The following is a 27,904-nucleotide window of genomic DNA, read 5'->3' on the forward strand; positions in this document are numbered from 1 at the left end:
CATCAATTATTATCAGTATTAAAATATGTATCAAATACATTATTTAAGATCCTAAATTATAAAGAGATTACTGGTATTTCTAAAACAATTAAAGGACCCCTATTCGATGATTGGTTTCGCTCACATCGACGTAAAACGTGGACACCTAAGACTCAGTGGCACAACTTCAACGCAGTGATCTTGACGTTTGTGACTCTCGGACGGCATACATTTTCCTTTCATGGGTACTGAGGAAGGTCTAGAACCCCCTATGATACCAGGTAACTGTATTGAACACACTGTTTTGCCTAACAGTCGTCATCTGATGGCTGTAACTTCAGATTTGTCAACAAAAGGGTTGATGGGCAACGTTTTATAAAATATGATAATCTAATTGCTGGGAACTAAAGAAAATTACTATCAGGAATTGAATGCATGTTTAAAATAGCTGTCACCTTCGGCGAACTTGAAAAGTCTAATAGCTTAAGGTGCACGGTTTGGGCCTTTCCTCCCGCATATGAAAAGTTTCTTCTATTTAAGTCAAGACTTTGATTTTTTTTTTATCAAGGAGATTAAGAATTACAAAAGATCACTTAATCCTAATCAAGCTCTAGCTCTCTGTTTTATCACGACTGTGCATGCAATGGTGAACACTGACTATTTTGTAGATTTTAAGTGCATGATGTTTTATGTCCAATGCTGTGGGGGATAGATTATTAAATTGAGGCTGTTGCAAAATAGAGTACATTACAAGCAAATTTCTTTGCAATAATTTAATTGCATAAGGTGTAAGCAAGCTATTTTAATTATCCATAATTTGTCTAAGGGCTTTGCCAGCTGGTCTTATTTTATTAATTCATAGTGTGGTCACCAGATTTTGCATACTTCCTTTCCTTGATTAAGATCTCCTTATTTCAGTATATGGCCTTGTCAGGCCCCCAATGTAAACCCCCTTCAATGTCTTCATAACTCCTTGATACCGCATACAGGAGAAAAGGTGTCTCACGTCTGCAAATGAGAAAGAGCAAATTTAAGGACTAACATTAGGCCTACAGCTACTAGTAAGGTGTAGTCTAATTAAACTTTATCAAAGCTGTCTAACAGCATTCAATTTGCTTCCTGACCTTTATCTAACACTCATTTACGATATTCCTGTCTGCCCCGCAGCACTTTTTGACCCGCTGGTATTTGAGGTCAGACAATGCCGGCACTTGGTTTAAAGCTCAACACTGCATGAAAAGACCGACAAGCGAAGATGAAACCTTTCCTGACACAACTGCGCCCACAGCGTGACACGGTCACGACAGTTCTGCTCGGAGCCTGGTTCATCTCGCTCGGCGTGCTGAAGATTCTGTTCATGAAATTTTCAGCGAATGAAGGTCAGTACAATATTTAGTAAATAATCAATATTGATTGTTGATACGTGCAAATGCAGCCATTGTTGACAGTTTTCTGCAACTTACCATTTAATCCTGATAGAAGTCTCTTTGAGAATTAGAATAATTTATGTGAGGTTGCTTCATTGAAAGCTTACAATTGGAGGACTGACTTTTGTCAAAATTTATCATAGGTTTGAAAGTGAAACAAAATTTTTGGTTTCATACAAAAACAGATTTAAGTCAATGGTTTCAATCAATGGAAAAGTCTGGAAAGGTATGGGAAGGTCCAGGAAGGCCTTGGATGGTGCAGGAAGGTCTGGAAAGGTCTGGGAAGGTTCGGGATGGTCTAGGAAGGTCCGGGAAGGTCTGGGATGGTCCGGAAAGGTCTGAGATGGTCCGGAAAGGCCCGGGATGGTTTGGGATGGTCGGGAAGGTCCGGGATGGTACAGGAAGGTCTAGGATGGTCCGGGAAGGTCTGGGAAGGTCCGGGATGGTCCAGGATGGTCCAGGAAGGTCTGGGATGGTCCGGAAAGGTCTGAGATGGTCCAAGATGGTCCAAGATGGTCCGGGATGGTCCGGAAAGGTCCTGGATGGTCCGGAAAGGTTCGGGATGGTCCGGGAAGGTCTGGGATGGTCCGGGAAGGTCCTCGATGGTCCGGAAAGGTCCTGGATGGTCCGGAAAGGTCCTGGATGGTTCGGGATGGTCCGGGAAGGTCTGGGAAGGCCCAGGATGGTCCGGGAAGGTCTGGGATGGTCTAGGAAGGTATGGGATGGTCCAGGAAGGTCCGGGATGGTCTGGGATGGTCCGGGATGGTCGGGGATGGCCCAGGAAGGTCCGAGATGGTCAGTGGGATGGTCTGGGAAGGTCCAGGATGGTCAGGGAAGGTCCAGGATGGTAAGGGAAGGTCCGGGAAGGTCTGAGATGGTCCGGATATCCGGGAAGGTCCGGATGGTCTGGGAAGGTCCGGGAAGGTGCGGGATGGTCCGGATATCCGGGAAGGTCCGGGATGGTCAGGGAAGGTCCGGGAAGGTCTGAGATGGTCCAAGAAGGTCCAGGATGGTCAGGGAAGGTCCGGGACATTTGGTCCGACTTTTGGTCAGGCTTTCGGCATGCCTCTGAATACGTTAACATTGTGCAACTTTTCTACCATGGTGTTAAAAGATATCATACACATACATGAACACAGTCTATCTAAATCGTAAATGTCACACATTGTGCTACTTCAGATGGAGGGTATGACTACTTGCCAGTGACTGTGAGTGTGTGTGCAGAGTTCCTGAAGCTACTGGTGTGTGGGACCATAGCAATATGGGTCAAGTACACAGGTAAGCAAGACTGGCCACATTCAAATTTTAAAAAAAATTACTTGTTTCTTTCATCTATTATTGTCTTTGATGCTTTTAAGTGACTAAGTCTAAAACTAAGTTGTTGTTTTGTTTACCTGAGGCTATTTACCCTGTGTAAATCTAAATCCCTCCGCCCACCATTTATACACAGAGGAAGGTTCGTTTAAGGACAAGTTTGCCATCACCAGACATGACATGTTAGGACTGCTGCGCTGGGCTGTACCAGGTCTGCTGTATTTTATGGACAACCTCATGCAGTTCTACGTCATCACGTTTTTCCATCCTGTGAGTGCCTAAGACTTCTAAATACTCTTGCTGACCGTCTCTGTTTAGAGATGGTTGTAAAGCGCCATAGACTTCCAGAATGACTTCTACAGATGAACTTTCAAGTTAAGATACCTGAAACATGTCGTCTCTTGTTTGTTCTACAGGCAATGGCAGTTCTACTATCCAACTTTGTCATCATCACCACCTCTCTGCTTTTCCGACTAGTGTTGAAGTAAGACTAAACAATTTGTTCCTTTGCTCAATGATTTGTGTCTCTCAAAATGAACTTCATATAATAAACAAGTGCTAACTCTGCGTGTTTAGAATTAAAGTATGTAAGAATATAAAGTGTCATAGAATCCCTATGAATAGCTTGTCAAGGGTATGTTACCTTGTTTTTCCCGTTTTTTACTAAATTTTTAATTATTCACCTTTTAATCATTTAACCTTCACTGAAGGGAAACATTATTTTGCTCCATTTCTTCTTCCATGGTTCCAAACAAGTAAGGTCAATGACCTTGTCCAGACATCTGTTACCATATACAATGTATATGAAAGTGTTTGAATAAGTATTAATCAGATTTAACAGTGCAGTAGTTTGTTAGACTAGACAATGTGAAGGTGAAAACATTTATGTGTTTTCCTGCAGGTGTTCCTGCTACATGTAACATGTCTCTTTTACAGGAGAGTTCTAACTTCCATTCAGTGGGCGTCCCTGGCTGTCCTGTTCCTGGCTATTGTGTCCCTGTCCAGCCAAAGTCACCACGTCGGCGCTGAGTCCAGCTCTGTCCAGAAACCCCAGGCCATTGACCACGTGGTGGTGGCCAGTCTCAACCACCATGACCAGATCTGCATGGTCCGACAGAGCCTCATCAACAACGAAACATCGCACATTGACCACACCTCAACTTCAAATTTGCCATTTTCCCTAAACATGGGCCACCTCTTGGTGATAGTGCAATGTTTCATCGCCTCCTCTGCCAACATTTACAATGAGAAAATCTTCAAGGAAGGAAACGGCTTGCAAGAAAGCATTTTCATCCAGAACAGCAAGCTTTACATGTTTGGTGTTCTCTTTAACGGCATCACCCCCCTGATAATACCGAGTTACAGGAGACGGCTGTTTGAATGTGGCTTCTTCTACGGCCACAACAGTTACTCCATTGCACTACTCTTTGATGTGGCGTTATTCGGACTGACGGTGTCCATTATTCTGAAATTCAGGGACAACATGTTTCACGTGTTGGGCACGCAGGTCACGACGGTTATCGTAATCACCTCGTCAATTTACCTCTTCCATTTTGTGCCAACGCTGCAGTTCTTCCTGACAGCGCCTATCGTCCTCCTGGCGGTTTTCATCTACAATGCAGCCAGGGTGAAAAGTACGAAAACGAAGCACGGCGCCTCATTGGTGAGGACTCACGATCAGGAAGAAAGGGGCAGGCCAGAAGGAATGGAGCTTCTCCCCAGACAGAGGCACAACAGTGCCAGCAAAACTTCTGATGAAGAAACTGAAGAAGAACTCTGAGACTTTTAAATTAAGAAATTTGAGGACACCTTCTTTGAAATGGTAACTTTTTTTATCCTCAAGGGAAGCCCATATTGTGGGAAATGTTTTCTCAGTGGAAGAAAACTTCATTCAAGACATGTTTTTATGTTAACCCCAAACACTCCTTGGATTTATATTGATACAGTCTGTAACAAGTGATTTGCGTTTAGGGTAACAAGTTCATTTTTTTAGCTGGGCTAAATTTTTAAAGTAAAAAAGGCAAATGAATGTAGCTCAGGGCTATATTTTTGGTGAAAATGCATATTTTTGCATTGAATTTAAAACTTGATACCAGCCAGAATGCCTTGTCACTTCTCAGGTTGAGAATCTGTATGATATGACTATAAAAACTTAGATAGAAAAATACTAGAAATATAAATTTTTTGTCAATGTGTTTCATAATGTACTAAGCCTAAAGATGTCAAGTGTCTAACACGGTACCGGTGAAGCAATAGGAGTTCACAAACTGTATGTATGTGAGTAATTTGTCCCAGCCTGAGTGACAGTGATATGTTTCAGCAAAACAATTTAAAGAGTGCATCGGCAAATGTTAGTAATGAAGCTGTCTTAAACAATCATGACATGAAAAAAGGTGAATTAGTTGCCAAATGATACATTTGTATCATTAACAACATAATTCAGTTCTATTAATAATGCAGCTTCAGTATGGTGGTTTGTTTTTGGACTGCAGAGAAAAAATGACTAGAACATATATTTTCTGAAATATAATTTATTAGGCTATAACTAACTGATTTGTCTAGATATTTGCACTGCCTGAGATATAATTGAGTAAGTTTATTATAGATTTGCTTATGAAATTGCGCAGCCTAATTCCACCACACAGAGTGCCCTAACACAGTGTGCCTTACAAAAGGCAACTTTTAAATAAATTATACCCCATTTCATATCATATTGATATAGAATTATGTCACAATCACATCAAATTATATCACATATATGATATGATATAGAGCCAATGGTTCTTTCTCAGGTGGAAATTAAAGGAAAACAATTCATGTTATAATCTTTTTGTAGAAGTAGCTAAAGCCTTCAAGTAGCACATTGTGTGATTTTATTTTCTTTCTCAAAATAATGCATAGTGTGTAGCAAGCAACCATATGACTAGGACTTCCTTGAAAATTTTATTCTTGATTTGTTTAATTACATGTACTTGTGCCAATAGAGGATGCTACTATTATTTGATAGGTGTGGGTGCCTTTTGACTCAATACTGTTGTAGATTGAAAGTGCAATCAAAATCAGCAGATTCGAACATCGTGCCATGTTTACTTCATAAGAAAACTATGAAAGGGCTAAGTTTCCACTTAGCTTATATATGCTACAAGTAGATGTATATTTTCTGACTGTCATAAAAATGTCTTGTCCCTGTTGTTAATGTTACACTGTGTGCATGAGACATGCTGATTGTAATCATTGTAGACTTGATCTAAAGCAAAGCCTGTATCAAATTGTAGGTCAGTGTGACTGAATGACAGCAATACACCAATCTAACACTTCTTTGTGATGTCTGTTTTATTCATGACAAAAAAGTATATACAATACAACTTTTTACAATGGCTCAGTCTAGTGGACTCTCAGTCTAAATGTCAAGTGGAACAAATTTAAATTTTAATAAAGGAGAGAGAATGGAAAAATATTGAAGGTTCTAATACAATTTCAGAACATATATATTCCGAAAAAAATGTCTGTGAAACATTTACTTTTCCACTGTGTAAGTGAATATCAACAATCAATGCTCTTTAATTATTAAAAGAAAATCTTCTATTTTACAAATTACATAGACCCCTGCTGTCTGTAGACTCTTGATACACATGGTTCACTTCTTCTTCTTCTTTCCCTTCTTCCCAGACTTCTTTTTGCCCTTCTTCCCTTTCTTGCCCTTCTTGTAAGGTCCGAGCCCCTTCCGCACCATGACTCCCCTCCACCAGGCTTGGAGCTGCAGAACATTCAAGTTTTTGTTAGATTATTTTTAGAAAAAGCTTTCCAACAATCGTGTATAAACTTACTGTAAGTCTTCAAACCGAGGTTATGGTCTAGGTGTTTTGAACAGCTAAAATGGACAAAGGGAAATCAAAATAGAAAGCCCAATAAAAACACCTAGAACACATCGCGAACAAGCTGGAACCTAAATGCTGCCTGCGGGGTAATATAAACTATCTTGGCAACCATGAACCACTTTTTTCAAAGCTTGTAGATATACATTCTTAACACTACAAAATTCTTTAACTGCATAAAAATTCAATTTGTTACTTCATTGCAGCATACCTCTGAGTTTTTGCACACTTTATACAATGTATTTCCACCTCTCAAAAAGAGATCTCATTTCATTTTGAACTGAGCAATGATGCACAACAGAGCTTGTAAATTAGAAAGTCAACACTTAACAACAATATTGTATCTGTCCCATGTTGCTGAAAGAAAATGGTTTTATCTAACAATTACTGGTAACTTTACTTACCTTGGTGGCACACTGGAGCTCGATAGCCTCCTGCTCTGCCTTTCTCCTGGCCTTCTCTTTCTCAATCCTGTCTTCAACAACCACCTGCTCGTATTCTGCATACTGTGGGGGTGGAAAAATTTCTTTATCATTCAAAAACTTACAGCATTGGAGAGTAAAAACTAAAAGCTAAGTACTAAGCATTGGAAAGCAAGTACTAGATACTTTCATAGCAGAGGTTTGCCTACTACTGCTTTTGATGTGTCTTCTGCATTTTTGCATTAGCTTTTTACTTTGTACTGCTTTCTTCGTTTAGCTGGCGGACATGAAAAAAAAAAAGTACAAAGTAGAAAGCCTGACAAAAATGCCTAGAGTAGTCAAAGAACTGCTGGAGCCAAATCTCTGCTTGGAGTACTATCAAAATCTAGAGGAATTAGCTGCACAACTTAATCAACTGACCAATTAAGAAGCTAAAAGCTAGTAACCTTAAGCACAGCCTAGCTAACTTACCAGTTTGGTTAGCTCCTGTAGCCTGGCTAGATCCTGGGCCTTTGATGCCTTGAGAACATCCAGTTCATGCTGCTTAGCATCCACATCCTTGTCATACTTCTCCATCCAATACTCCACTTTTTCCTCAAGTTCCTTAAAAAAAGAGACAATATATAGCCATGTTGAGTTGCATACACTTTAAAATTTCAGGAAATTAAAGAATTTTGAAAAATGATACTGTAACAGCAAAAATTTGTCATGTCCCTTACCCTTTGATGTGTTTTCAGGAAGGACTCAATTTCCCCATTCACTCTCACCTCTTCATCGATCTTAACCTTTAGTGCCTGTGAAAATATGAAAAATGCCATTAGAATTATTATCATTGCTAAGTTATGACAAAAGATAGTCGTAAATTTTCTCACAGATGAAATTCTGACAGTTAGGACATTCAAACTTATTTACAAACCTCGAGTTCTTCTCTGAGGGCCTGTTCAGACATGCTGCAACGCTTCTGCGTCTGAAACACTTGAACTTCAGAGTTCTTCTTGACGTACTTGCCCTCCATGTTGGTCTTGGCCTTCATCTCCTGGAGCTGGTCCTTCAGATGGGCGATCATCTCATTCCGATTCTGTGGGGGGAGGGAGAAGGTTGAGAGGTCATGGTTAGCTATATGGAACGGGCTTGAAAGTAAGAAAAAGCTAAATTTCATATGCAAAATATTAATGTACGTAATGATACAACAAGAATGTCTTAATTCTTTTTTTAGCTTAAGTCACACTATCTTAATTTTATGGATGACATCCTCTGGGAACCACAAAACTAATGCGTGGGCGGAAAAAAGAGAAAAATCCAGCAAAAATAAAAACTGCTGCTGAACCACAGGACTAAACTTCCAGACCATTCTTTCTGGGGCTAGGTTTGTCTAATGATCACCTTTAGGAAGACTATAAGAGACAATCGTCTCCATTTCAATAATATTTGTATTGCCATTCTTGTTTAAAAAGGGAACATGAGGTGCATTGCGCCTGCAGATTATTATCCATTAAATTAAGTCAGTGTGGCCTTTAATATAACAGAATTGAAATTCAAAGCATATAAATTGCTCACCTGTATCTCTACTTCCTTCTCCTTCCTGACCTCCAATTTCAGCCTCTGTAACTGTTTGATCCGCTTGCGCCCCTCCTCCTCACGGAGAATGGTCTGTTGTAGGTTTGCCTTCTTCTCTCTCTCAGACAGGACTGACTGGAGAAGGGAGAGGAACGTCCCTGATACGGCCAGCTCTGATTGCGCTTCCACCATTACTGACTCTACAAATGCCCTGTAGTGAAGGATAGTAAAGGTATGAGCTTTTACTCACTTAGGTATAGCATAGTGCTTTAGCCCTAGAAACTTACAAAGTTGTTTTATAAGTCTCAGCAATAACTTTCTATACTTTGAACTTTGTCAAGAACTTGTATATATATACAACAGCCTAAAGGATGACACATTCAGGTCTCTTGCAAAACTGAAACTAAGTTCTTAGCCTGGAGTCCTGGGAGTAGACTTAAGCCTTGTTTGCTTAAGTCTACTCCTGAAGGCAGGGTAGCAACCTTTGGGAGTGGACTAAAGCAAACAAGGCTGGACTACAAACTAACTTGTTCTGGGCAATCATGCAGTAATTTCAGGTCATCCAGGTAAGCACTGAATGGCTATACAGTCAAACCTGTCTATAGTGGCCACTTAAGGGACCGGACAAATTTGGCCACTACAGACAGGTGGCCTCTGTATAGAGGTGGCAACTTGTAGATAAAATACCCAAGGGACCGACAAAAAGTGGCCACTATGGACAGGTGGCCCCTCTGTAGAGGTGGCCCCTAATACAGGTTTGACTGTACCACTTAAAACTTGGAAGCCTTGTTATCACCTGCTGTTAGTCTGAACTTAACTCCCTCTATCATATACTTTTGGTATAATCCATTCTCAAGAAAATGCTATCTGAAGCTGTCCCCCCTCCCCCATAGGCCAACACCCACCTGTCTGCCTGAATCTTCTCCAGGTTATCAGATGTCAGCGGACTCTGCTTCAGACTGCGGGTGAAGAATTGGTTACTCCCCTTCAGACCACCTGATACGGCTGTGATGTCCTGGTCCAGCTGCGTCAGGCGGTTCGTCTTCCCGATCGCACCAGAAAATTTTGTGTCCTGCCGTGCCGTCATCAGCTGGGAGAACTGCTGCTCCAACTGGCGCTGGCTGTCCACGATCCTGCCGATCTCATCACCAACTATCTACAATAGACACAGAATACATCTCCAATTAGGATATTTTCATCTAGATGTATTACCAGTGGATTTGTTCTACATTTCAAACTCTTTTTTTCTATACAAAAAGTATGTAACGTTAACATTCTCACCAAGTACAATAGGGCTATTCTTACTAGATGTTCCGGAAGAACTATATACAAGTGGGAGAAAGTTTATATTTGGTTTGACTAGGGAAATTTCTAACCAACACAAGCATATAAAAAGAGAGTGCATATATATATATGGAATTTCAATCAACTGCATTGTTCTACATGGATCCTGTAGTGATGGACTTGACCATTCTAACGATTTTCAAAATTCAGGAACTTGTCTCAAGCCAAAGAAGCCGAGTTGGCTCTAACTTGTGAGCACCAGGATGAGTGAGTGAATGAGTGAGTGTCGCAAGATCTGCACCTCTGGAGTTTCTCACCAACCTCAGTGTCTTCCTCGCTGTCATACTCCTTGTTGCATAGATGGTTAAGAACAAATTTAAGGATGAGCCAGAAAGGACAGTATACATTTTTCATCTTCAGATTCCAGAAAACATGTCAATCATGAAACTGGGACAGTGCGGTACTGCGGCCTAATCAACTCACATTGAAGATTTTACGTGGTACTGTGGTAATATTACATGTTTTATGGTGTGAATAATTCCATCATATCTACCTCGTCAGCGTCTGGTCTCCCTTCATACGACACCGGCATGATCTTCCCCAGCACGACCAGCTGGTCCACACAGTCCTCCAGTACTGTGGCCACCTGCAGCACGTCCGCAGGCGTGGCCAGCCCCATGGAGTCTGGGTCCATGTCGTTACGATCCACTCAAAATCACTTCTATTAAAATAGTTCTCTGGGTTCCTTGTGGTACAGTCTATCCTCTTGCCATGTGGAATTTTCTGTGGAACATAATTCATGCAGAAACAACTTGATTTCAAAACTTTTTGTCTCATAAACAAATCACCATCACAATCTATAAAATCACAAATAATATTTCTATTTAGCAGAAGTACACTTGTTGCCATTTCTATTCTCATGATCTGAAGGTGTAATGTCTTTGATCTACTAATCGAAAATGTTCAGTTTATCAAAATCAATGAAATACAAACAGAGTGCATTAAATGTCATAATTTTAGCCCTCCCCCCTTCAGTTCTGCCATTGCAGTCCTTGGGCAAATCGTTCTAATGCAGCTCACAAAAAGACTCCTAGCTGTTAGTAACAATGCATATAATCGACGAAGATGTGCTGGGACAAGTAAAAACATCAGCCTTACCTAGAAGACGCTGAAAATGCAACAAAACACACAATTCCGGCCGTCCTTCTAACAGCACACTAGATACGCTATCTGTTTACGTTGGTTTCCCCACGCAACGTCATGGCGGATGTGACGTCAGATCATCTCCCACAATCCCTTGTACTTCCTTTTCGCCATCTTGCTTTCTGGACAAGGTACGGAAAATGAAATTACATTGACAATTTTACCGATATTCGTACGTTTTACGTCCCCTGTTGTAAAACTATGGCTCTCAAATAAATTCTTGATTGCTTAGGTTTACTTGGATACAGTTTTGGTCTCCCGATGGTAACTGTAATAGTGTGATTTAGAGCGGATTGTTCACGGATACGTGACACAACTTTGAAGTTTGATATGCTTGTGGTGCCTGCGAATTTCACGATGCAATTTTAGGTGTTTCTTTGCAAGCTAACCTTTTCCAATACCCTCGAATGGACAAATAGCACGTATTAGAAATAAACCTAGAGTTATATGTGGTTATTTAGGTCTCTATTATCATTTATTTTGGGTTATTATAAACGCTCTGCATATGTACTACAAAAATTACTGCCTGGGGTACCAAAGGGGAGGGGTAGGCTTCTAATATTATATATTTGCAATTTCAATATATCTTCTTTAGTTTGACATACCACAGTAATATAATATATGTTTATATCTGGATCTGTCAGTCATCACCATCATCGGTTGATCTGTCAGTAACATAGCCTTATCATTCTGGTTTCAGATCAGAAGGCGGCAGACTAGCCATCATGCCTGGAAGGTAAGATACTACATATACTTTTGCAGTGGTTTTATTCTACAGTTGAAGTGTTTGAAATATTCAGTTGAAGTGATTCTGTTGTGCAGTAGAGTTCCAAACTTCGATAACTGTCGTTATAGATTTCATGGGAAAAATCCCTTTCACAGAGATCAGAATGCATCTTATTGCATGTGTGGCAACAGGAATTCTAGGTAAAATGTCAAACTCAAAGGTAAAGACCCTGAAAAACAAAACCCATCTGGACATAGTCATACAAATCAAACAATTACTTTTGGGGGACGTTGCTGCCAAAAGTAAAAACACCATGATTGAATGTTTAAGGTTTACAGTAGAAACCCATTTTCAAAATTTCAGTAGTATGTAGATGTTCCAAAAGATAATTTGTTAACTGATGGTTATAATGTCATGTCCAGATTTGTCGTTGTCATTGTTAAGCCATGTTACACTTACAGTCATTGGTAACACTGATTTTTTCATCAAATGTCAGGTTATACAGCAAAGCCGTGTTCACCGGCTACAAGCGTGGCCTGCGTAACCAGCGGGAGCACACCGCCCTCCTGAGAATCGAGGGGGTGACTTCTCGCAAGGACACAGAGTTCTACATGGGCAAGAGGTGTGCCTATGTCTACAAGGCAAAGAAGTAAGGCTGCTTGTCATCTTCTTGTGCAAAATCTGAAACATCTCATGAAGAAAATAATGTGCACATTATCTCTAATAACATGAATCTGTAGACCAGCTTACATTACCAAACCTCTTAGGTTTACATGATGATGTAAAACAATAACCAGGTTGTAGGAAAGTAATTTCAAACAGTACTTAAGTTAACATGCAACATGCTCTAACTGAAAGTTGCCATGTAGTATTGTATCCCACAATTATATAATACTACTTAGCAACAAGAGTTTGATGTTTCTAAAAAAAGTTTCCAGCTATGTTGCAGAGTAGAGTAAGTTCTGTAACAGGAAGACCAAAGCTAGTGATTTTTTTCTTTACATGCAGAAATGTTTATGGTGGTTTTTCTGCATCCCATTCACTGCAAACTCAAAACCACTGTAAACATTTTCCACTACAGTATGTGACTTCTATGTGTATACTCCAAACCACTGCAAGCACTCTATGTCCCACTACCTCAAAATTAAATCTCCGCTAACTTGAATGCATTTACAGTTAACACAGACAAGGTATCTTCTAACAGGAGATTTTTTGCCTTGCCTCAACAGGAAGACAGCTACGCCTGGTGGAGCACCAAGCAAGATCCGTGTCATCTGGGGCAAGGTCACCCGTCCCCATGGTAACAGCGGTGGTGTAAGGGCCAAGTTCCGCAAGAACCTGCCAGCAAAGGCCATGGGACACCGGATCCGAGTGGTACTTAATATCCTATATTGTTCTGGATATTATGCTGCTTGTGATAGAAAGCGTTCGTTATCATATGCAATATTTCATTTCAAAGAGAAGCATTTCAGGCTTGAAATTGTTGAAAAGCAACAGATTTTCATTCCATCGGTCATTACAAATGTTTAATGCAAACAAAGTTCTTGGTTGAAAGCATTGCCAACTTCTGATATTTTTTTATGGACTGACAAACTATTTGCAAAGAAATATTTTTGCAAATGAGTGTAGATATTGAATGTACAGAAGAGATATGTGGATTTACATATTAATTGACATGTCCTGACAAGTGTTATTTTCTTGTTTCAGATGATGTATCCATCAAGAGTGTAGGAAGACAGTCTGTGTAATAAAATACAATACACGTATCTACAGTACTGCAGTGTGTGTCTGGATTTATTGTGTATTCTCTGTGTAGTTACATATTCTTACCAGTTTCTCAAGAGTATCATAAATTACATAGATTGGATGTATGAAACCAATCAAAGTATTGAAAAGCAAAAAAAAAGATGTTCATGTTGGCGTGGCATTGATATAAAACCATTGCCAACTGCTATTTTTCTGTCCATAATACCGGTGGGGGTGGGTACCGTTAATTTGTGTTAGACCGGCGGCGGTCCGAAAAAAATGGACCTGAAAAACAGTGGACCAAATCTTGACCATTTTGACAATAAACAGATTATATCGGCAGGCATTCACACGTTCTGGGGCTTGCCGGTCAATAATAAATGAAATGATGAGCAATGTAGAGTAGAGTTTAGTCATTTCTACATGAAGGTAGAATTCTGAAATACCAGTTGGAGTTGGATACTCCTCAGAACAGATGACTAGTACTTTGTAGCGAAATGGACCATTTTTTTTAGTATCTCCCATTTACAACTTTTCTCAGACAAGGTTCAGGTCCAGACCTGAACTGTACCTGTACCTGAATTTTCTGTGCCGGTACCCACCCCCAGTCCATATTGTGGCTATCAATGTGATTAAGATAAGGATGCAGTACACAATCACTCATGGTCTGCTTGGGCCTCTTCCCCAACCTTACCAGATAAAGGGAAACAGGAGCATGATCTTAAGCACCACCTTGAATTAAGTTTATTGAACAGTGTTTTCAAACGGCAAGAAAGGTGTCATTCGAAAGGTGGTAAATTAATAACCTTAATTTTACGAGGTGTATATTTGTAATCAACTTTAAACACCCATAACTTGCCAACAACCTATGCAATCCGGAAACGGATTGTCGTGTACAACTCTACCAAGAGACCTTTCGAATGACAGCTTGGTTGGTCTATTTGAAAACACTTTTCAATAACCTTAATTTTAGCTGGTGCTTAGTCGTGGTTAACTTTACCCACTGGCCAACAACGCATGCAATCCGGAAACGGATTTTAGTGTACAACATCACACAGAAAGACCTTTCGAATGACACCTTGGTTGGCTTATTAAAACCCTTTCGGTTAAAAATCCTCATTTTAGGTGGTGCTTAGTCGTGGTTAAATTTAAACACTCATAAATCACCAACAGCGCATGCAATCCGGAAACGGATGTCAGTGTACAACTCTCTACCAAGAGACCTTTCGAATGACAGCTTGGTTGGTCTATTTGAAAACACTTTTCAATAATCTTCATTTCAGCTGGTGGTTAGTTGTGGTTAACTTTAAACACTCATAAATCACCAACAACACATGTAATCCAGAAACGGATTTTCGTGTACAACTCTCTACCAAGAGACCTTTCGAATAACAGCTTGATTGGCATATTTGAAAAACTTTTCAATAACATTTAATGTGTTAAACGTCAAACACCCATAACTCGCCAACAACGCATGCAATCCGGAGACGGATTTCAGTTAACAACTCAGACCAAGAGACCTTTCGAATGACAGTTTGGTTGGCCTATTTGCTAACACTTTTTAATAACGTTAATTTTTAGCATCTGCTTAGCTGTGGTTAACTTTAAACACTCGCCTACAACGCATGCAATACGGAAACGGATTTCAGTGTACAACTCTCTACCAAGAGACCTTCCCACTTACAGCTTAGCTGGCCTATTTGCAAACACTTCAATAACCTTAATTTTAGCTGCTGCTTGTCGTGGTTAACTCACTCAAAACACGCATAAATCGCCAACAATGCATGCAATCCGGAAACGGATTTCAGTTTACAACTCTCTCCCAAGAGACCTTTCGAATGTCACCTTGGTTGGCCTATTTGAAAGCCCTTTTCTAAAATCTTCATTTTAGGTCGCGGCTACTAGGTGGTAACTTTAAATACTCATAAATCGCCAACAACGCATGCAATCCGGAAACAGATTTTAGTGTAGAACCAAGAGACCTTTTGTGATTCGAGCAATTTTCATGAGATTCGTGCTTTTTCGCATAGTGATTCATGCGTATCACATTGTATTTGTACGAATTTCCTAGGGTTTGTGCAAATACTTTAATAAGCAACCCTGTTCTAGTCGACTAGTCATTTCTGAAGCACGTCCGGCTTGTACAAAGGAATACCAAGGCAAATTTTGACACTACAAGGGTTTCTTTATCACAATTGCATAATAAAATACATTTTTTTGAGTCTGTACGGGTCAAGCGTATCTACGAGTAACGATTATTTGGATTTCATACGAGTCTTCCCTAATCTCTTCTTTTTACAAAGTAACCAGCATTCAAAATTCGCGCCACGGTGTGCATGACGTCACCACGATAAGGTTTTAAAGCGAGGCTTGATAATCTCGTGCCCAAGATGTTCAACAAACATATTCTTAACAAGTTTCCTGTATGCATAACCCAGAAAACTGTGTCGATATCTTACATTTTCATTAAATTTCATCATTTATATTGATATCTTGACCAATATTGATGGAGATGAGAGATTATTGCATAATCTTCTGGGCACGAGAGTGAAAGCGTGGTGAGAGGAAGATCAAGATGGCGGCGCACTGCTAAATATTTTTCTCAGACATGTTCTGAAATTTCCTTACCGTTCACAATAACATTACATCTAATTGCGTACAACTGTAAGCTCGGTGTCTAGACCTCATTCGCCAGAATGAACCACAGGAGTCGGAAACGGATCCGGGAAGCTAAGAAGGCGGCAAGACCCGAGCTTCGCGGCAGCCGAGAGTGGTCGTCGGAAAACCTCTGTGAGACGTTCGACCTTTCTCACGAGACGGTCAACGACAATGTCGAGCGGATAGACGTCCGATCTCTGACCGCAGAGGAGTTTGTGGAGCGCTTCGAGAGGCCGTACAAACCTGTGGTGTTGACGCACGCTCAGGACGACTGGCGAGGCAAGGAAAAGTGGACGCTTGACCGTCTGAAACGAAAATATCGCAACCAGAAGTTCAAATGCGGAGAAGACAACGACGGCTACTCCGTCAAGATGAAGATGAAATACTACGTAGAATACTGTGAGACTAACAAGGACGATAGCCCACTGTATATATTTGACAGCAGCTTTGGGGAGCATACCAAGAAAAAGAAACTATTGACAGACTACGAAGTCCCTACGTTCTTCAGTGACGACTTGTTCAAATACGCAGGTAGGAACATGGGTGGCAAATTGTGTCTTTCAAACGTCTGCTCGGAGATTATCTATGCACCTTACAGAAAAGTGTTATAAGCATATCTTTGGCATATGTAAGCAAGAAAAAGTATGCATATGTAATTGAGGCAATAAAATGGCAATAACAATCTACAATGTATCTTATTACTACTATGATATTAACTTGTTTGTTGTTGTAATATTATGATATTTTAGGCCAGATTACAAATTGCAAGGCCAAGGTTTATGTTATATTCTTTGGGAGTGCAATATCATTGTTGAAATCATTGTTTATGCGAGAAATGAAAAACAATGATATTGTGTAATTGTATTATATATATATAACAAATCTGTTGTTTCTACAGGTGAACCCAAACGACCTCCCTACAGGTGGATGGTGATTGGTCCAGCTCGCTCGGGTACTGGCATCCACATCGACCCGCTGGGTACGAGCGCGTGGAACGCCCTCGTGGTCGGACACAAGAGATGGTGCTTGTTTCCCACTAGTGCACCTCGCGAACTTGTCAAGGTACTAGTACTGATGTTAAAGCTGGTAGATGCATGAAGGTGTCAAACTGAAACCTTATTGTCATGATAAGGATGAATCTTGATTTCTGTCATACCTGTGTGACAGCAAATGTCGAAATGAAAGATATGAGCCTGAACCATTTCCAAGAATCAGTGTGGCAAGCACATCTTTATTGTGATCCCAAAGGGTTGTTATTAGTATTAGTATATCAAAGGTACAGGTGTAAACACCTTAGTAAAGTACATATTACATGTACCTATCATATATGATAAATTTCATTTTGTCCTTTCTCAAGGTGTCATCCCAAGAGGGTGGGAAGCAGCAAGATGAAGCCATCACATGGTTCAGGCGAGTCTACCCCCGTACACAACAACCCACATGGCCACAACAGTACAGGTATGCAACCAATCTAAACTCTTTTGTATGTCCATTGTATAGAAGAAGGGCTTATAGAATTGTAGATTAATTAACCTGACTAAATCTCCTAGTGGCTGGCCTGGCAGTTTCCCCCCCCCCCCGCCCCCTCGGGGAGATTAATACTAATTACTATAGCCTGTGTTTACAAAATGATTTGGTAAACACAGGCTATAGTATAGATATAATTAGCATGTAATGACTGATACATGACGTATATACCTGTACTGAATCATAATACAATGCTAAACTTCCTTCCAACACAGAGGTATGCACAGATCAGTTACAGTTTACGTTCCGAAGTGATTGGTCATCAGTATTGATCCTGAAGAAGATGACAGTGGTCGTTGAAAATTTGATCCATGTGTACTTTTGTGTTGGAAGGAAGTTTATCATTGTACTATGATTACTCCCAACACAGATGAGCTTCCATATGCATGATGTATACTAGTATGCTGATTTAATTTTCATAATGTTCCAGACCACTGGAGATCCTCCAGGGCCCAGGAGACACAGTGTTTGTACCAGGTGGCTGGTGGCATGTTGTACTTAACCTGGACACGACCATCGCCATCACACAGAACTTCTGTAGCCCCGTCAACTTCCCCATCGTCTGGCACAAAACGGTCCGAGGCAGGCCCAAACTCAGCAAGAAATGGTACAGGTAGGTTTAGATGGAAACATCCTCAGGTAATCTTTTATATGTACACTTAGACAACCGTATAGTATTTCATTTCTCAACGGCTAGCAACCCCTCCCTGTAAGAATATTCCCTGCTACTGAAACAGCAAGCTAAGTAAAGTTACTGCCTTATGTGCCAGCAGGCACTACAAGGGTCTGAACAAACAAACAAACTTAAATGTAGCCTGGATACCAGACCCCAGCCTGCTTGGTCTCAAAAATATTCACAGATAGATGTTGCATTGGTGAATCCTAAATGTTTTCACTGGCCTTTTACTTACTTCATGTACATTTTGTATATTACATACCGACCGTCTGTACCTTGTATAAATGCAATATATAGGCAATAGGCATACATAGGTACTTTGCTCAAAAGCATAAAAGGGAGTGATGGTAAAATTATAACAGAAAGGAAGTAAGGTCAGCAACAGATGTGATATTTGCTAGGCCTGGCTAATGAAGTCCATTTGTTGTTTTGTTGCATTGTAGAGCTCTGAAACAGCATCGTCCAGAGTTGGCGGATGTTGCGGATGCTGTTGATCTGAAGAAGGAAACTGGATTCGCGTCCGACAGCTCATCAAGCGACAGCAGCTCTTCAAGCTCGGACTCTGTGTCGTCGTCATCTTCCGACAGCGACTCGGAAGAAGAGCGCGGGAACAGCAGGAAGAGACAGAGACGCATTTCCAGGTTAGCTCTTCATGTAACCATATTGCTGTCTGGACTTGTTTGTAATGAGACAGCTGATTGGCTGGTTTGATCATGTTTGTGAAAAGTCAGTGAATTGGCTAGTTTGAAAATGTTTCTATCAAGCTAGCTGATTGGCTTGATGGAGTATCAAGTAACTTATCAAAATCAGTACATTTTGATACTTTTATTTCCTTTTTTTTGGTATTCAACTTTTCAAAAAACATATTTGATACCCTTAGTTAGATAGAAACCCAACAATTTTGTATTGTACGTATATTGTATCAGTGATATATATACACTATTGTTAGCATTGTATCTGTGGTCTTGCACGCATTGTTTATGTCTACATTTTGTATTTGCTGCTGCTTTTTGTACGTCCCATTCATTTCCTATCACTCACTTATCTATTTGTCATTCATTCATGCATTCATTCACTGAAAGTGTGGCAAAGCGATTTTTGTGCGGTGTCTGTCTTGGTTTTCAGGTAATTCAGTGTGACCATTTTTGGTGCGATACACTTACACAGTAGACTAGGTGTTTCATCAACCATGTCTTGCCAAAAGCAACCCCTTTTTCTATAGTGTTTCAAATCTTATTTTTGGGAGAAAACAAAAGTGGGTGAATAGTAAGAAACATTGGGGAAGTGTAGCAAGTTTTTTCTGACCAGAATGCAGTACTGTAGTGAACATATATTTGTATATCAATTGAGGCCATGAGAGAAAAATTCTATTGGGCTAATTCTTTTATGATACTGATAGCCCTTTTAAGGTGGATAGTCTACTTTATATTGCCTTTTTTTCCAACCCAGGCCTAAGACCTAACTCAGTTTATTCCTGTACAAAGTGTACAATGCAATCTCTACAACTGGATAAAAACGGAGATTTACTTCCGGATGTTTCGAGTGACATCCATCACTCTTCTTCAGCGCCACTAGAATGAACTGGCAAAACAATTCAATACAAATACAACTAATTGGAAAATTGGTTGAACAAGTCAATCCACCAGCTCCTAAGAATGTCACTCAAACTGTCCGGAAATAAATCTCCATTTTTTATCCAGTTGTAGAGATTGAATTATATTTGAATATTGTTTATCTTGAATGTCTAACCTTCATGAATATACAAAGTATATACACAGATTTTCACTTTTTTCATGTTTACCCCAGGTCGCCTGTTAGCCGTCGGCGCTGTGGTTGCGGAGAGGACACGGCTCGTGACGTGTGCGAGAACAAGGAACACCACAGCCACTCCGGCAGCCCCAGGAGATGACACAAATAAACAAACAAACAAACAAAATCAGACAACTTACCCGACAGTGTTGACCTACTCTGACTACAGAACAAAGAAACCCGGCCACAGATTTATAGAAAGCTGCATGCTTATCAGATGTTACAGTTTTATTTTTGCTGCAGGCCATGTTCTTTAAGTAAGGAGTTGATTTAACTACTAGTAACGTTAACTACATGTATTATGAAAGATCTCTACTTGTATAGCTTTGAGTTCCTGTAGTGGCGTATGTCAATACTGCATATATTAAGGTTCTCTGCATTTAACGTTAAAGCTTTGAAGACAAAAATCTTATATGGACTTTAGAATGATTGCAGTATTGGATGTCATGATTTGGACTGTTGTATTTGATTGGAAATATGTTTTCTTTATTAGATTTTTAGGCTACAATCAATTCATACCACTTTACATTAATGATACAGTACTATTAACTATGTGTTCATAGTACACTCTTGGTTCAGCATACATGTACACTAGCACCATGAAAAGTGCATATAGATTCTGACACTTAATGTTGTATTATGGAACAGAGTTGCATGTTAGTACAAAAGATATGGTTACTGACGGTATTGACTTGTGAATCATTTTGGTACAGTGATAATAGTATAAGGAGTGAATGGTTCGGAGGTCAATGATTCTTTCATTTTATGAAAAATAGAATGTTCTAATACTATAATAGAAATAGCAGTTGATGTTACCATATTATCCTCTTTATGTGCGTCCCAAGTAGTTACATGAACACCAGCTCTCAACACATTTTATCATCAGTTGTCTTAATTGAAAGTTACCTCATGATTAAACGTGTGTAAATACGTACTCAGCCTACTGTTTGTACTAGGAAATATAGCATCTTTAGGTGTAGTTTTTCTCCTTTGCAACAAGTTACAAGCAAAATGTAACATAACAGATTTGTCTCAAATTCAAGACTAAGGACTGATCCACCTGGATAAAACTAGAAGTGCAAAGTAAAAATAATTAAAGATGCAAATATTTGATAGACAATGCAGCCACTTTCTCATTGGTGGAACCACTAATTGCCATTCACTCATTGGTTGAACTGCTAATTCAATTGTGATGGACAGTCAGTATTGGTCTGTAATTGGGTAAATTCAGCATAGATCTTGCACTACAAAAGTTTGTTGAAATATCAACTGTACTCTATAGGATGTTTCCAGTATGTATTGTTGGTACACTCTTTAAGCAATTCAAGGGCTTATGATAGAAGTGCTAGATTCATGTTTTGTGCCATGTAAATGCCATTGAAGGAAATCTAAAACCCCGTAAGCTGTTAAAGATTGCAATAGTTGTCAAGTTTCCGGCTTGAGGCTAAGTTCAATAGTGTATTTTATGGTTGTGAACCTGTACAGCAGAGGCATTTTGAAGGAAAATCACAAATAGCTGCTAGGCCTATGGAAGTATCTCTCATTCAGTCTAGTTGTGGGGCTACCTGATTTGAATTATCGTGGTATTGACTGGTGTAACATTCTGTTTCAAGAATGAAAAACATCTCAACAATACACATAGCACATTAGACCCACATGGTCAATGTTACATTTGTTATTAGTGCAGTTGGGTTGTTACAAAGCTGTTACCACTAACTATATATATTTAGAAATGTCTGCAAGAAGAGATGGGAAATTTAACGATATTAAACTTTAAAGGAAGATCTGAATAGTTGGTGATACAAATGTTCAGTTTATTTTGTTTGGCAGAATTTGCAATAAAGATGGAATGTAGAGATTTTATCATTAACATGTTAGTGATGTGTGATGCATTTGTTTATCTGTTTGTGAGTGAATACTAGTACTTTGGTTGGCAAGCCAAGAGGATGGCTGGGTCGTGATCTTCTAAATTGTTGGTGTCGTGTATTCTTACTTTCAAAGAGGAGGTTAGGCTCCATCCTGTTCTAGCAGTCTTTGTATGCGTTTTTGTCTGGCCTTTTATCATGTTCATTTTGTGAGGTTTTCCGCTCGACGGCTTTCAAAACAATCCGGTGCCTAATCAAACCTCTGCTTTGAGTACTGCATTCTCGTTCCCTGACAATGACGTTCATATCCTGGGATCGAGATCTATGAAAGGACACAGGCAAAAATTAACAATTATTTTCCTTTTTTTGTATTCCCCTTTAAAGGCATTGTAGTCTGTGATATTCAATTCATTAGATTTAAATCTAGGTAAAGATTTTTCATACACAGTCAGATTTTTATGTGTTCGTGCGGAAACTACAGATGAGATTTGCGTTTCGTCGCCCTGAAAGAGGGTGTGTGCACATATCGTCTGCTGCGGCGGGCAGGTCGAAGAGGGGACCTGAGTGACCCGGTAAGCTCTTCACTTAACTAGCTTACTGTCCCTTAAACCAGCATTTACAGACTTCTCAGGGCTTGAAAAGCGTCTTAAAGACATCCAGGTAACCAACAACACATCACTGACACATTATTTGCGGAAGGAACAAGCGAAATGTGACGTTTTGACACCACCGGCGTTTGTAGAGAATGTAGGTTAAGATGGGGAGGGGGGTGAACTGTCAGTGACGGCAAAATCATTTGTCTAACTCTTGAAATGTAATTTGAAGGCCTGAAGAATAAGTGGCATTTTATGACATGGAATACTAATTTTGTCTTGTGTAGGTCTTCATACGGCGTATGGCGTTATCATGTCAAGGAGGTGTTTTGACCTTTTCGAAAGTATGTCAATCGTATATTTGCTCATAGCCCGTTAATGACAAGGTAACAAACAAAATGCGCAGGACACCAGCTTAAACCTCCTTGAGGATACCTGCTTGCTCAGAAAAGAAATCCAGCTCCCTCCACATTCCTCTTGTGCCACATAGCATGCTTGTCACCACAATATGGGACAGGTATGATAATCATGATACTAAGTTAATATGTAAACTAAGTATATTGAGGTAAACAATTAGCATATGAAAAGCTTGACCTGGCCAAACAAAACCACCTATGGCAGGTCAATATCCCAACTTGGGCTATTCTTGTCCATTGCTTTATTGGACTCTAGGGTGATAAATACAGGACGTAACGTTGCATTGTCCATACAATAAAGTCCATTGCTATTGAGTACGAATTTAGGTCAAGGACTAATAGACTATCAAAAAGAACCTATTTGCTACACAACAAAAGCTTAGTACTTGGCAAAGCTATACTAGTAATTGGGACCACTTCAACTTGTATGTTACAGATTGAGAGCCATGCATCGCTTGTGGCCCACCCTGTACCATACCGCACAGCGGCAGTATAGATGCTTCCCAGTATGTCAGCAGATATCATGCCTCATGTCAAGCAAAGCAGGAGACCCTCCAAAGCCACCTGACCATCTGTCACAACATACACCAACACAACATGACACAAATGGAGAAGATACGGTTTCCACTAAGTTTGTGCCCTCAAGTCGACCAAACACAATCTCTTCCCTCCCCCAGTTGGAAGACTGGGTCTTCCGTTTGCTATGTAATCCACAGGGTCATGTTCCCATCTCAGAGTTCCACAAGGCCTTGCGAGAAGTCGGCCTTTGGGAAAACGACCCCCGCTTAAGAGAAACCATGGCCAACCTGCGCAAGCTACAAGAATCCCACAGCTCGTTTCTCGATCGCGAAAGCTTCAGCAAGTGCATAACGGAGAATATCGTAATTATCGGGCGGGCCTTCCAGTCCAAGTTTGTTATACCAAAGTTTAGTGAATTTTCCAGCTATGTTGACAAAATGTACTGGTCGAGTGTCTCGCGTAAAGGAGGCAAAGTAGCGGATTATATTCCGCAGCTGGCACGTTTCAGTCCTGACCTGTGGGGCGTGGCGCTGTGTACGGTTGACGGCCAGCGACATTCAATAGGAGACAGCGACAAACCCTTCTGCTTGCAGTCTTGTGTCAAGCCCCTGGTGTACGCAACAGCGGTCAGCGAGCTTGGCGCCGAAACTGTCCACGGATATGTCGGAACTGAACCCAGCGGGAGGCCTTTCAATGAGATTGCCTTGAACAAATACAATCAGCCCTTCAACCCAATGATCAACTCGGGCGCCATCCTGCTGTGTTCTCTCATCAAACCTGAGGATCATCAAGCAGACAGATTCGACCACATCCTGAAGGTACTGAAAGCAGCTGCAGGCGACGACTTTGTAGGCTTTAGCAACACCACTTTTCTGTCAGAGAAAGCCACGGGCTATCGTAACTTTGCCTTAGCTTACTACTTAAAGGAGAACAAGTGCTTCCCACCAAAGACAGATCTCATGGAAGCTCTCGATCTATACTTCCAACACTGCTCGGTCGACATAACATGCGAGTCCGGTGCAATCATAGCGGCTACACTAGCAAACGGTGGTGTTTGCCCACTAACGGGAGAGCTGGTGTTCCATCCGGACGCGGTTCAGCACACGCTGTCGCTCATGCACTCGTGTGGAATGTACGACTACTCAGGACAGTTTGCGTTCCAAGTCGGCCTCCCCGCGAAGTCTGGAGTTAGCGGTGGCATCATGTTGGTGGTGCCCAGTGTGATGGGTATCATGGTTTGGAGCCCACCCCTAGATAGCACAGGTAACAGTGTTCGAGGTCTGCACTTCTGCAAGGAACTGGTCTCCACCTTCAACTTTCACCACTACGACAACCTCAAGTACAAGTCCAAGAAACTGGATCCGAGACGGCACAGGTAAGTGCTTGTGTGACAGCATCTTAACTCACAAACATGGTATTACTTTGTTAACATAAAATCAGAAGTTCAAAGTTGCAGTTGTCATTACAACAGTGTATTTTATTTGTCTATTGTGCCTGTTTATATATGAACATCACAACTAGACTTCATCATTCTCCTACACAGAGATGAACCCACGTCAGAAAACTTTGACAGACTAGTACTGGAGTGGACGAAGTGGAGTTTTATGATGCTGGTTCGAATCTGCGTAGGAGAATGGATTTCATACATGTATATATATAATAGTTTATGCTGAATGCTTAGCACAATTGAATTTGTGACAATGACACAGATTAGCCATGTTGTTACAGATAAGCTGTCCTGATTATGTGTTTGTCTCTGTACTAATCATTGAATATTGGTGACTGTAAATTTGGAAAGACACTTGTGGTCAGGAAAATCATGTTAATTTAGAACTGAATGTATGGTTAATTTACAATTTAAATATACAAATGTAGTACCATTTGTAAAAGCCTGCTCTCAAAAAGATATTTGAAAGTTTCACGTTTTTATCAAAGCCAGACATTCTGCTGTAGTACTGAAAAAAGCCACTTGGAGGCCAATAACTAAGATTTTCCCCATCTGTGGTGTCTTTCTGAATTCAAAGTAACCAGACTGATTTGTATGTGTGTGTGCATTCTTGAAATAAGCCTATACACTATGAGAGGAAGATCATTCAAGTAAGTAGGAATTCTGTCTTCTCTTAAACTTAAGCTAAAAATCCTCCTTTTTTCTAAGCTATTGATAGTCATATTTCTTGAGTATCTTTCTTTCTTTGTTTGAAATAAATCCCATTTTTCATTTGTAAGTTAGTCTTATTCCAATTATTGTATATGATACCACTTATGTCACTTAAGATCCATTCTAATGATTCAATTATTCCCCTTTGGACCTTCCAGTATGTGCAATGTTTAATCATCTTAGTTATGGACCACAGGATTAGAATTTGGAACGTTTTAGCTCAACTACTACTATTGTGATTATGTGTTGGAGGGAAAGTCATGTTTTGGAAAACAACATACTGTGATTGAAAGAAGACATAAACAGAATATTTACTAGTATACGTATTATGATTTCAAACTGTAGTTTTCTCATATAGTAAAGTTCTTCAAACACAACCAAAGTAGTACTCACTTCCAGCATTTTGATATCTGTCAGACATCATCATCAGGGTTAGACAGACATCAAAACGTTGGAAGTGAGTACTAGCTTCAGTTGGTTGTGTTTGAAGAACTTTTTACTATATGAGTATTTGCCAACCTGATGAAATTATTTACGAATGCAGTCACCGTGTTTCTCCTAATTTTAGCTCGGTATTGTTTACATTGCTATCCTGCAATAGTTTGTCAAATAAGATTTGATTGATTTTTTCCTTCGTTCTCACAAACAGGGATGAAAGTCGCAGTCAGCAAATCATCGACATCCTGTTTGCCGCGTACAACGGTGACGTGACCGCCCTGCGCCGCTGCGTGATGCTCGGCATGGACATGGAGGTGACGGACTACGACGGTCGCACGGCGCTGCACATCGCGGCGGCGGAGGGCCACGTTCAGGTGGTCCGGTTCCTTCTGGAGAAGTGTGGGGTACGGCATGACCTGCAGGATAGGTGGGGACAGGTACCGCTCGGCGATGCTGTGCGCTTCGGACACAAGAAAACTGAGGAGATACTACTCAAGGCTAAAGAAGAATCTGGCTAGATACTTACACATCATACCACACAGTTAACATGGGTGTTTTCTCTGTTAAATGTAATACCAATTTAATGAGAAAAAAAATTCTGTACTTGTTTCTCAAACATCAAATCAAACAGAAAAGCTTATCCCAATCTAGATCTGGCAAGATACTTACACACCATACCGCATAGTTTAAGATGAGTGTTTTCTCTGTTATATGTAATACCAAAATGAAGAAAAAATTTCTGCACTTGTTTCTCAAAGATCAAATGAGCAATCAATCAAACAGAAAAGCTTATCCCAATCTAGATCTGGCAAGATACTTACACACCTTACCACACAGTTTAAGATGAGTGTTTTCTCTTAGTAATACCAAAATGGACAAAAAGTATCTGTACTCGTTTCTCAAAGATCAAATGAACAATCAGCAATCAATCAAACAGAAAAGGTCATCCCAAGGTGTTTAGAATATAAAATATGACAGCTGTATCCACGGATGAATGTTAGAATCTATCTGAAAGTTTGCTGCACTAATATTGAAGCTATGGGTGGAGAATAGTACTTAACACTCAACAGAGCAATAACTGTAAGAGGGTATACTGTGTAACAGAATTGTGTCCTTCAAGCTTTAATTATTCTTTGTGGTTAAGAGTTGATCAATCTTGACTGTGGCCTTTAAGAAAGCTTATGTGCAAGTTGGTGTAGTGTAAGAAATTGCAAGTGTCATGAAAGAAATAACATTGTGGCTCTAGCCATCAAACTGTATGTAGGAAAAAGTTAAGTCTGCCATGTGATATATTGCTGGTGTGATATGGTGCTGCTGAATTATTGCCAGGAATAGGGCTGGGTACCGGTACAGAAAATTCAGGTCCAGGTCCGGTTCAGGTCCAGAGGATCAGGTCCAGGTCCGGACCTGAACCTGGACCTGATTCATTATGACTCATATCAATGGTCCATTTCACTACAAAGAAATCTGTTTGGTGGAATATTAGACTTACACTGGCATTTTAAAATCCTATAACGCTAACTGCACCTGTACGATTGACTGTAAACCTTGGTAGAAATTACTATAAACTCTACTCTACTTCACTCTTGTCACTTTCTTCTAACTGCAAGCGCCAAAACGTGTGAATGCCTGATCAAATAATATGTTAATTTTCTAATCGGTCCAACATCCGGTCCACCTAATTTTTCAGGTCCGGTTTTTCTGGACCGGT

At 40.3% G+C, this 27,904-nt stretch overlaps 5 protein-coding genes across 5 annotated transcripts; 4 read left to right on the forward strand and 1 right to left on the reverse strand.

The window, feature by feature from the left end:
* The first annotated feature begins 129 nt into the window (after nt 1-129).
* On the forward strand, nt 130-6,063 carry LOC118427411 (probable UDP-sugar transporter protein SLC35A5). The gene is made up of 6 exons (XM_035837203.1): nt 130-260; nt 1,147-1,358; nt 2,586-2,684; nt 2,857-2,990; nt 3,137-3,204; nt 3,657-6,063. The coding sequence occupies exons 2-6, from the start codon at nt 1,235-1,237 to the stop codon at nt 4,498-4,500; spliced, it is 1,269 nt and encodes a 422-aa protein (XP_035693096.1). The 5' UTR covers nt 130-260; nt 1,147-1,234; the 3' UTR covers nt 4,501-6,063.
* A 240-nt stretch (nt 6,064-6,303) lies between these two features.
* Nucleotides 6,304-11,173, reverse strand: LOC118427412 (dynein regulatory complex protein 9-like). Its single transcript, XM_035837204.1, has 9 exons — nt 11,017-11,173; nt 10,412-10,641; nt 9,480-9,730; nt 8,575-8,785; nt 7,934-8,095; nt 7,737-7,811; nt 7,489-7,620; nt 7,000-7,101; nt 6,304-6,477 (listed from the first exon to the last, which is right to left on the reverse strand). Exons 2-9 carry the CDS (start codon nt 10,550-10,552, stop codon nt 6,358-6,360), a joined length of 1,194 nt encoding a protein of 397 aa, XP_035693097.1. The 5' UTR covers nt 10,553-10,641; nt 11,017-11,173; the 3' UTR covers nt 6,304-6,357.
* On the forward strand, nt 11,075-13,563 carry LOC118427413 (60S ribosomal protein L35a-like). The gene is made up of 5 exons (XM_035837205.1): nt 11,075-11,192; nt 11,762-11,797; nt 12,285-12,437; nt 13,018-13,162; nt 13,496-13,563. Exons 1-5 carry the CDS (start codon nt 11,119-11,121, stop codon nt 13,517-13,519), a joined length of 432 nt encoding a protein of 143 aa, XP_035693098.1. The 5' UTR covers nt 11,075-11,118; the 3' UTR covers nt 13,520-13,563.
* A 2,480-nt stretch (nt 13,564-16,043) lies between these two features.
* LOC118427273 (bifunctional arginine demethylase and lysyl-hydroxylase JMJD6-like) lies at nt 16,044-20,326 on the forward strand. Its single transcript, XM_035836958.1, has 6 exons — nt 16,044-16,723; nt 17,091-17,254; nt 17,550-17,650; nt 18,150-18,332; nt 18,839-19,036; nt 20,202-20,326. The coding sequence occupies exons 1-6, from the start codon at nt 16,231-16,233 to the stop codon at nt 20,302-20,304; spliced, it is 1,242 nt and encodes a 413-aa protein (XP_035692851.1). The 5' UTR covers nt 16,044-16,230; the 3' UTR covers nt 20,305-20,326.
* Nucleotides 20,327-22,453: 2,127 nt separating this feature from the next.
* On the forward strand, nt 22,454-26,766 carry LOC118427272 (glutaminase kidney isoform, mitochondrial-like). The gene is made up of 3 exons (XM_035836957.1): nt 22,454-22,641; nt 23,515-24,972; nt 26,405-26,766. Exons 2-3 carry the CDS (start codon nt 23,525-23,527, stop codon nt 26,709-26,711), a joined length of 1,755 nt encoding a protein of 584 aa, XP_035692850.1. The 5' UTR covers nt 22,454-22,641; nt 23,515-23,524; the 3' UTR covers nt 26,712-26,766.
* The last annotated feature ends 1,138 nt before the right edge of the window (nt 26,767-27,904 follow it).

The sequence above is a fragment of the Branchiostoma floridae genome, chromosome 12 (genome assembly GCF_000003815.2).
Source record: "Branchiostoma floridae strain S238N-H82 chromosome 12, Bfl_VNyyK, whole genome shotgun sequence".
Lineage (NCBI taxonomy): Eukaryota > Metazoa > Chordata > Leptocardii > Amphioxiformes > Branchiostomatidae > Branchiostoma > Branchiostoma floridae.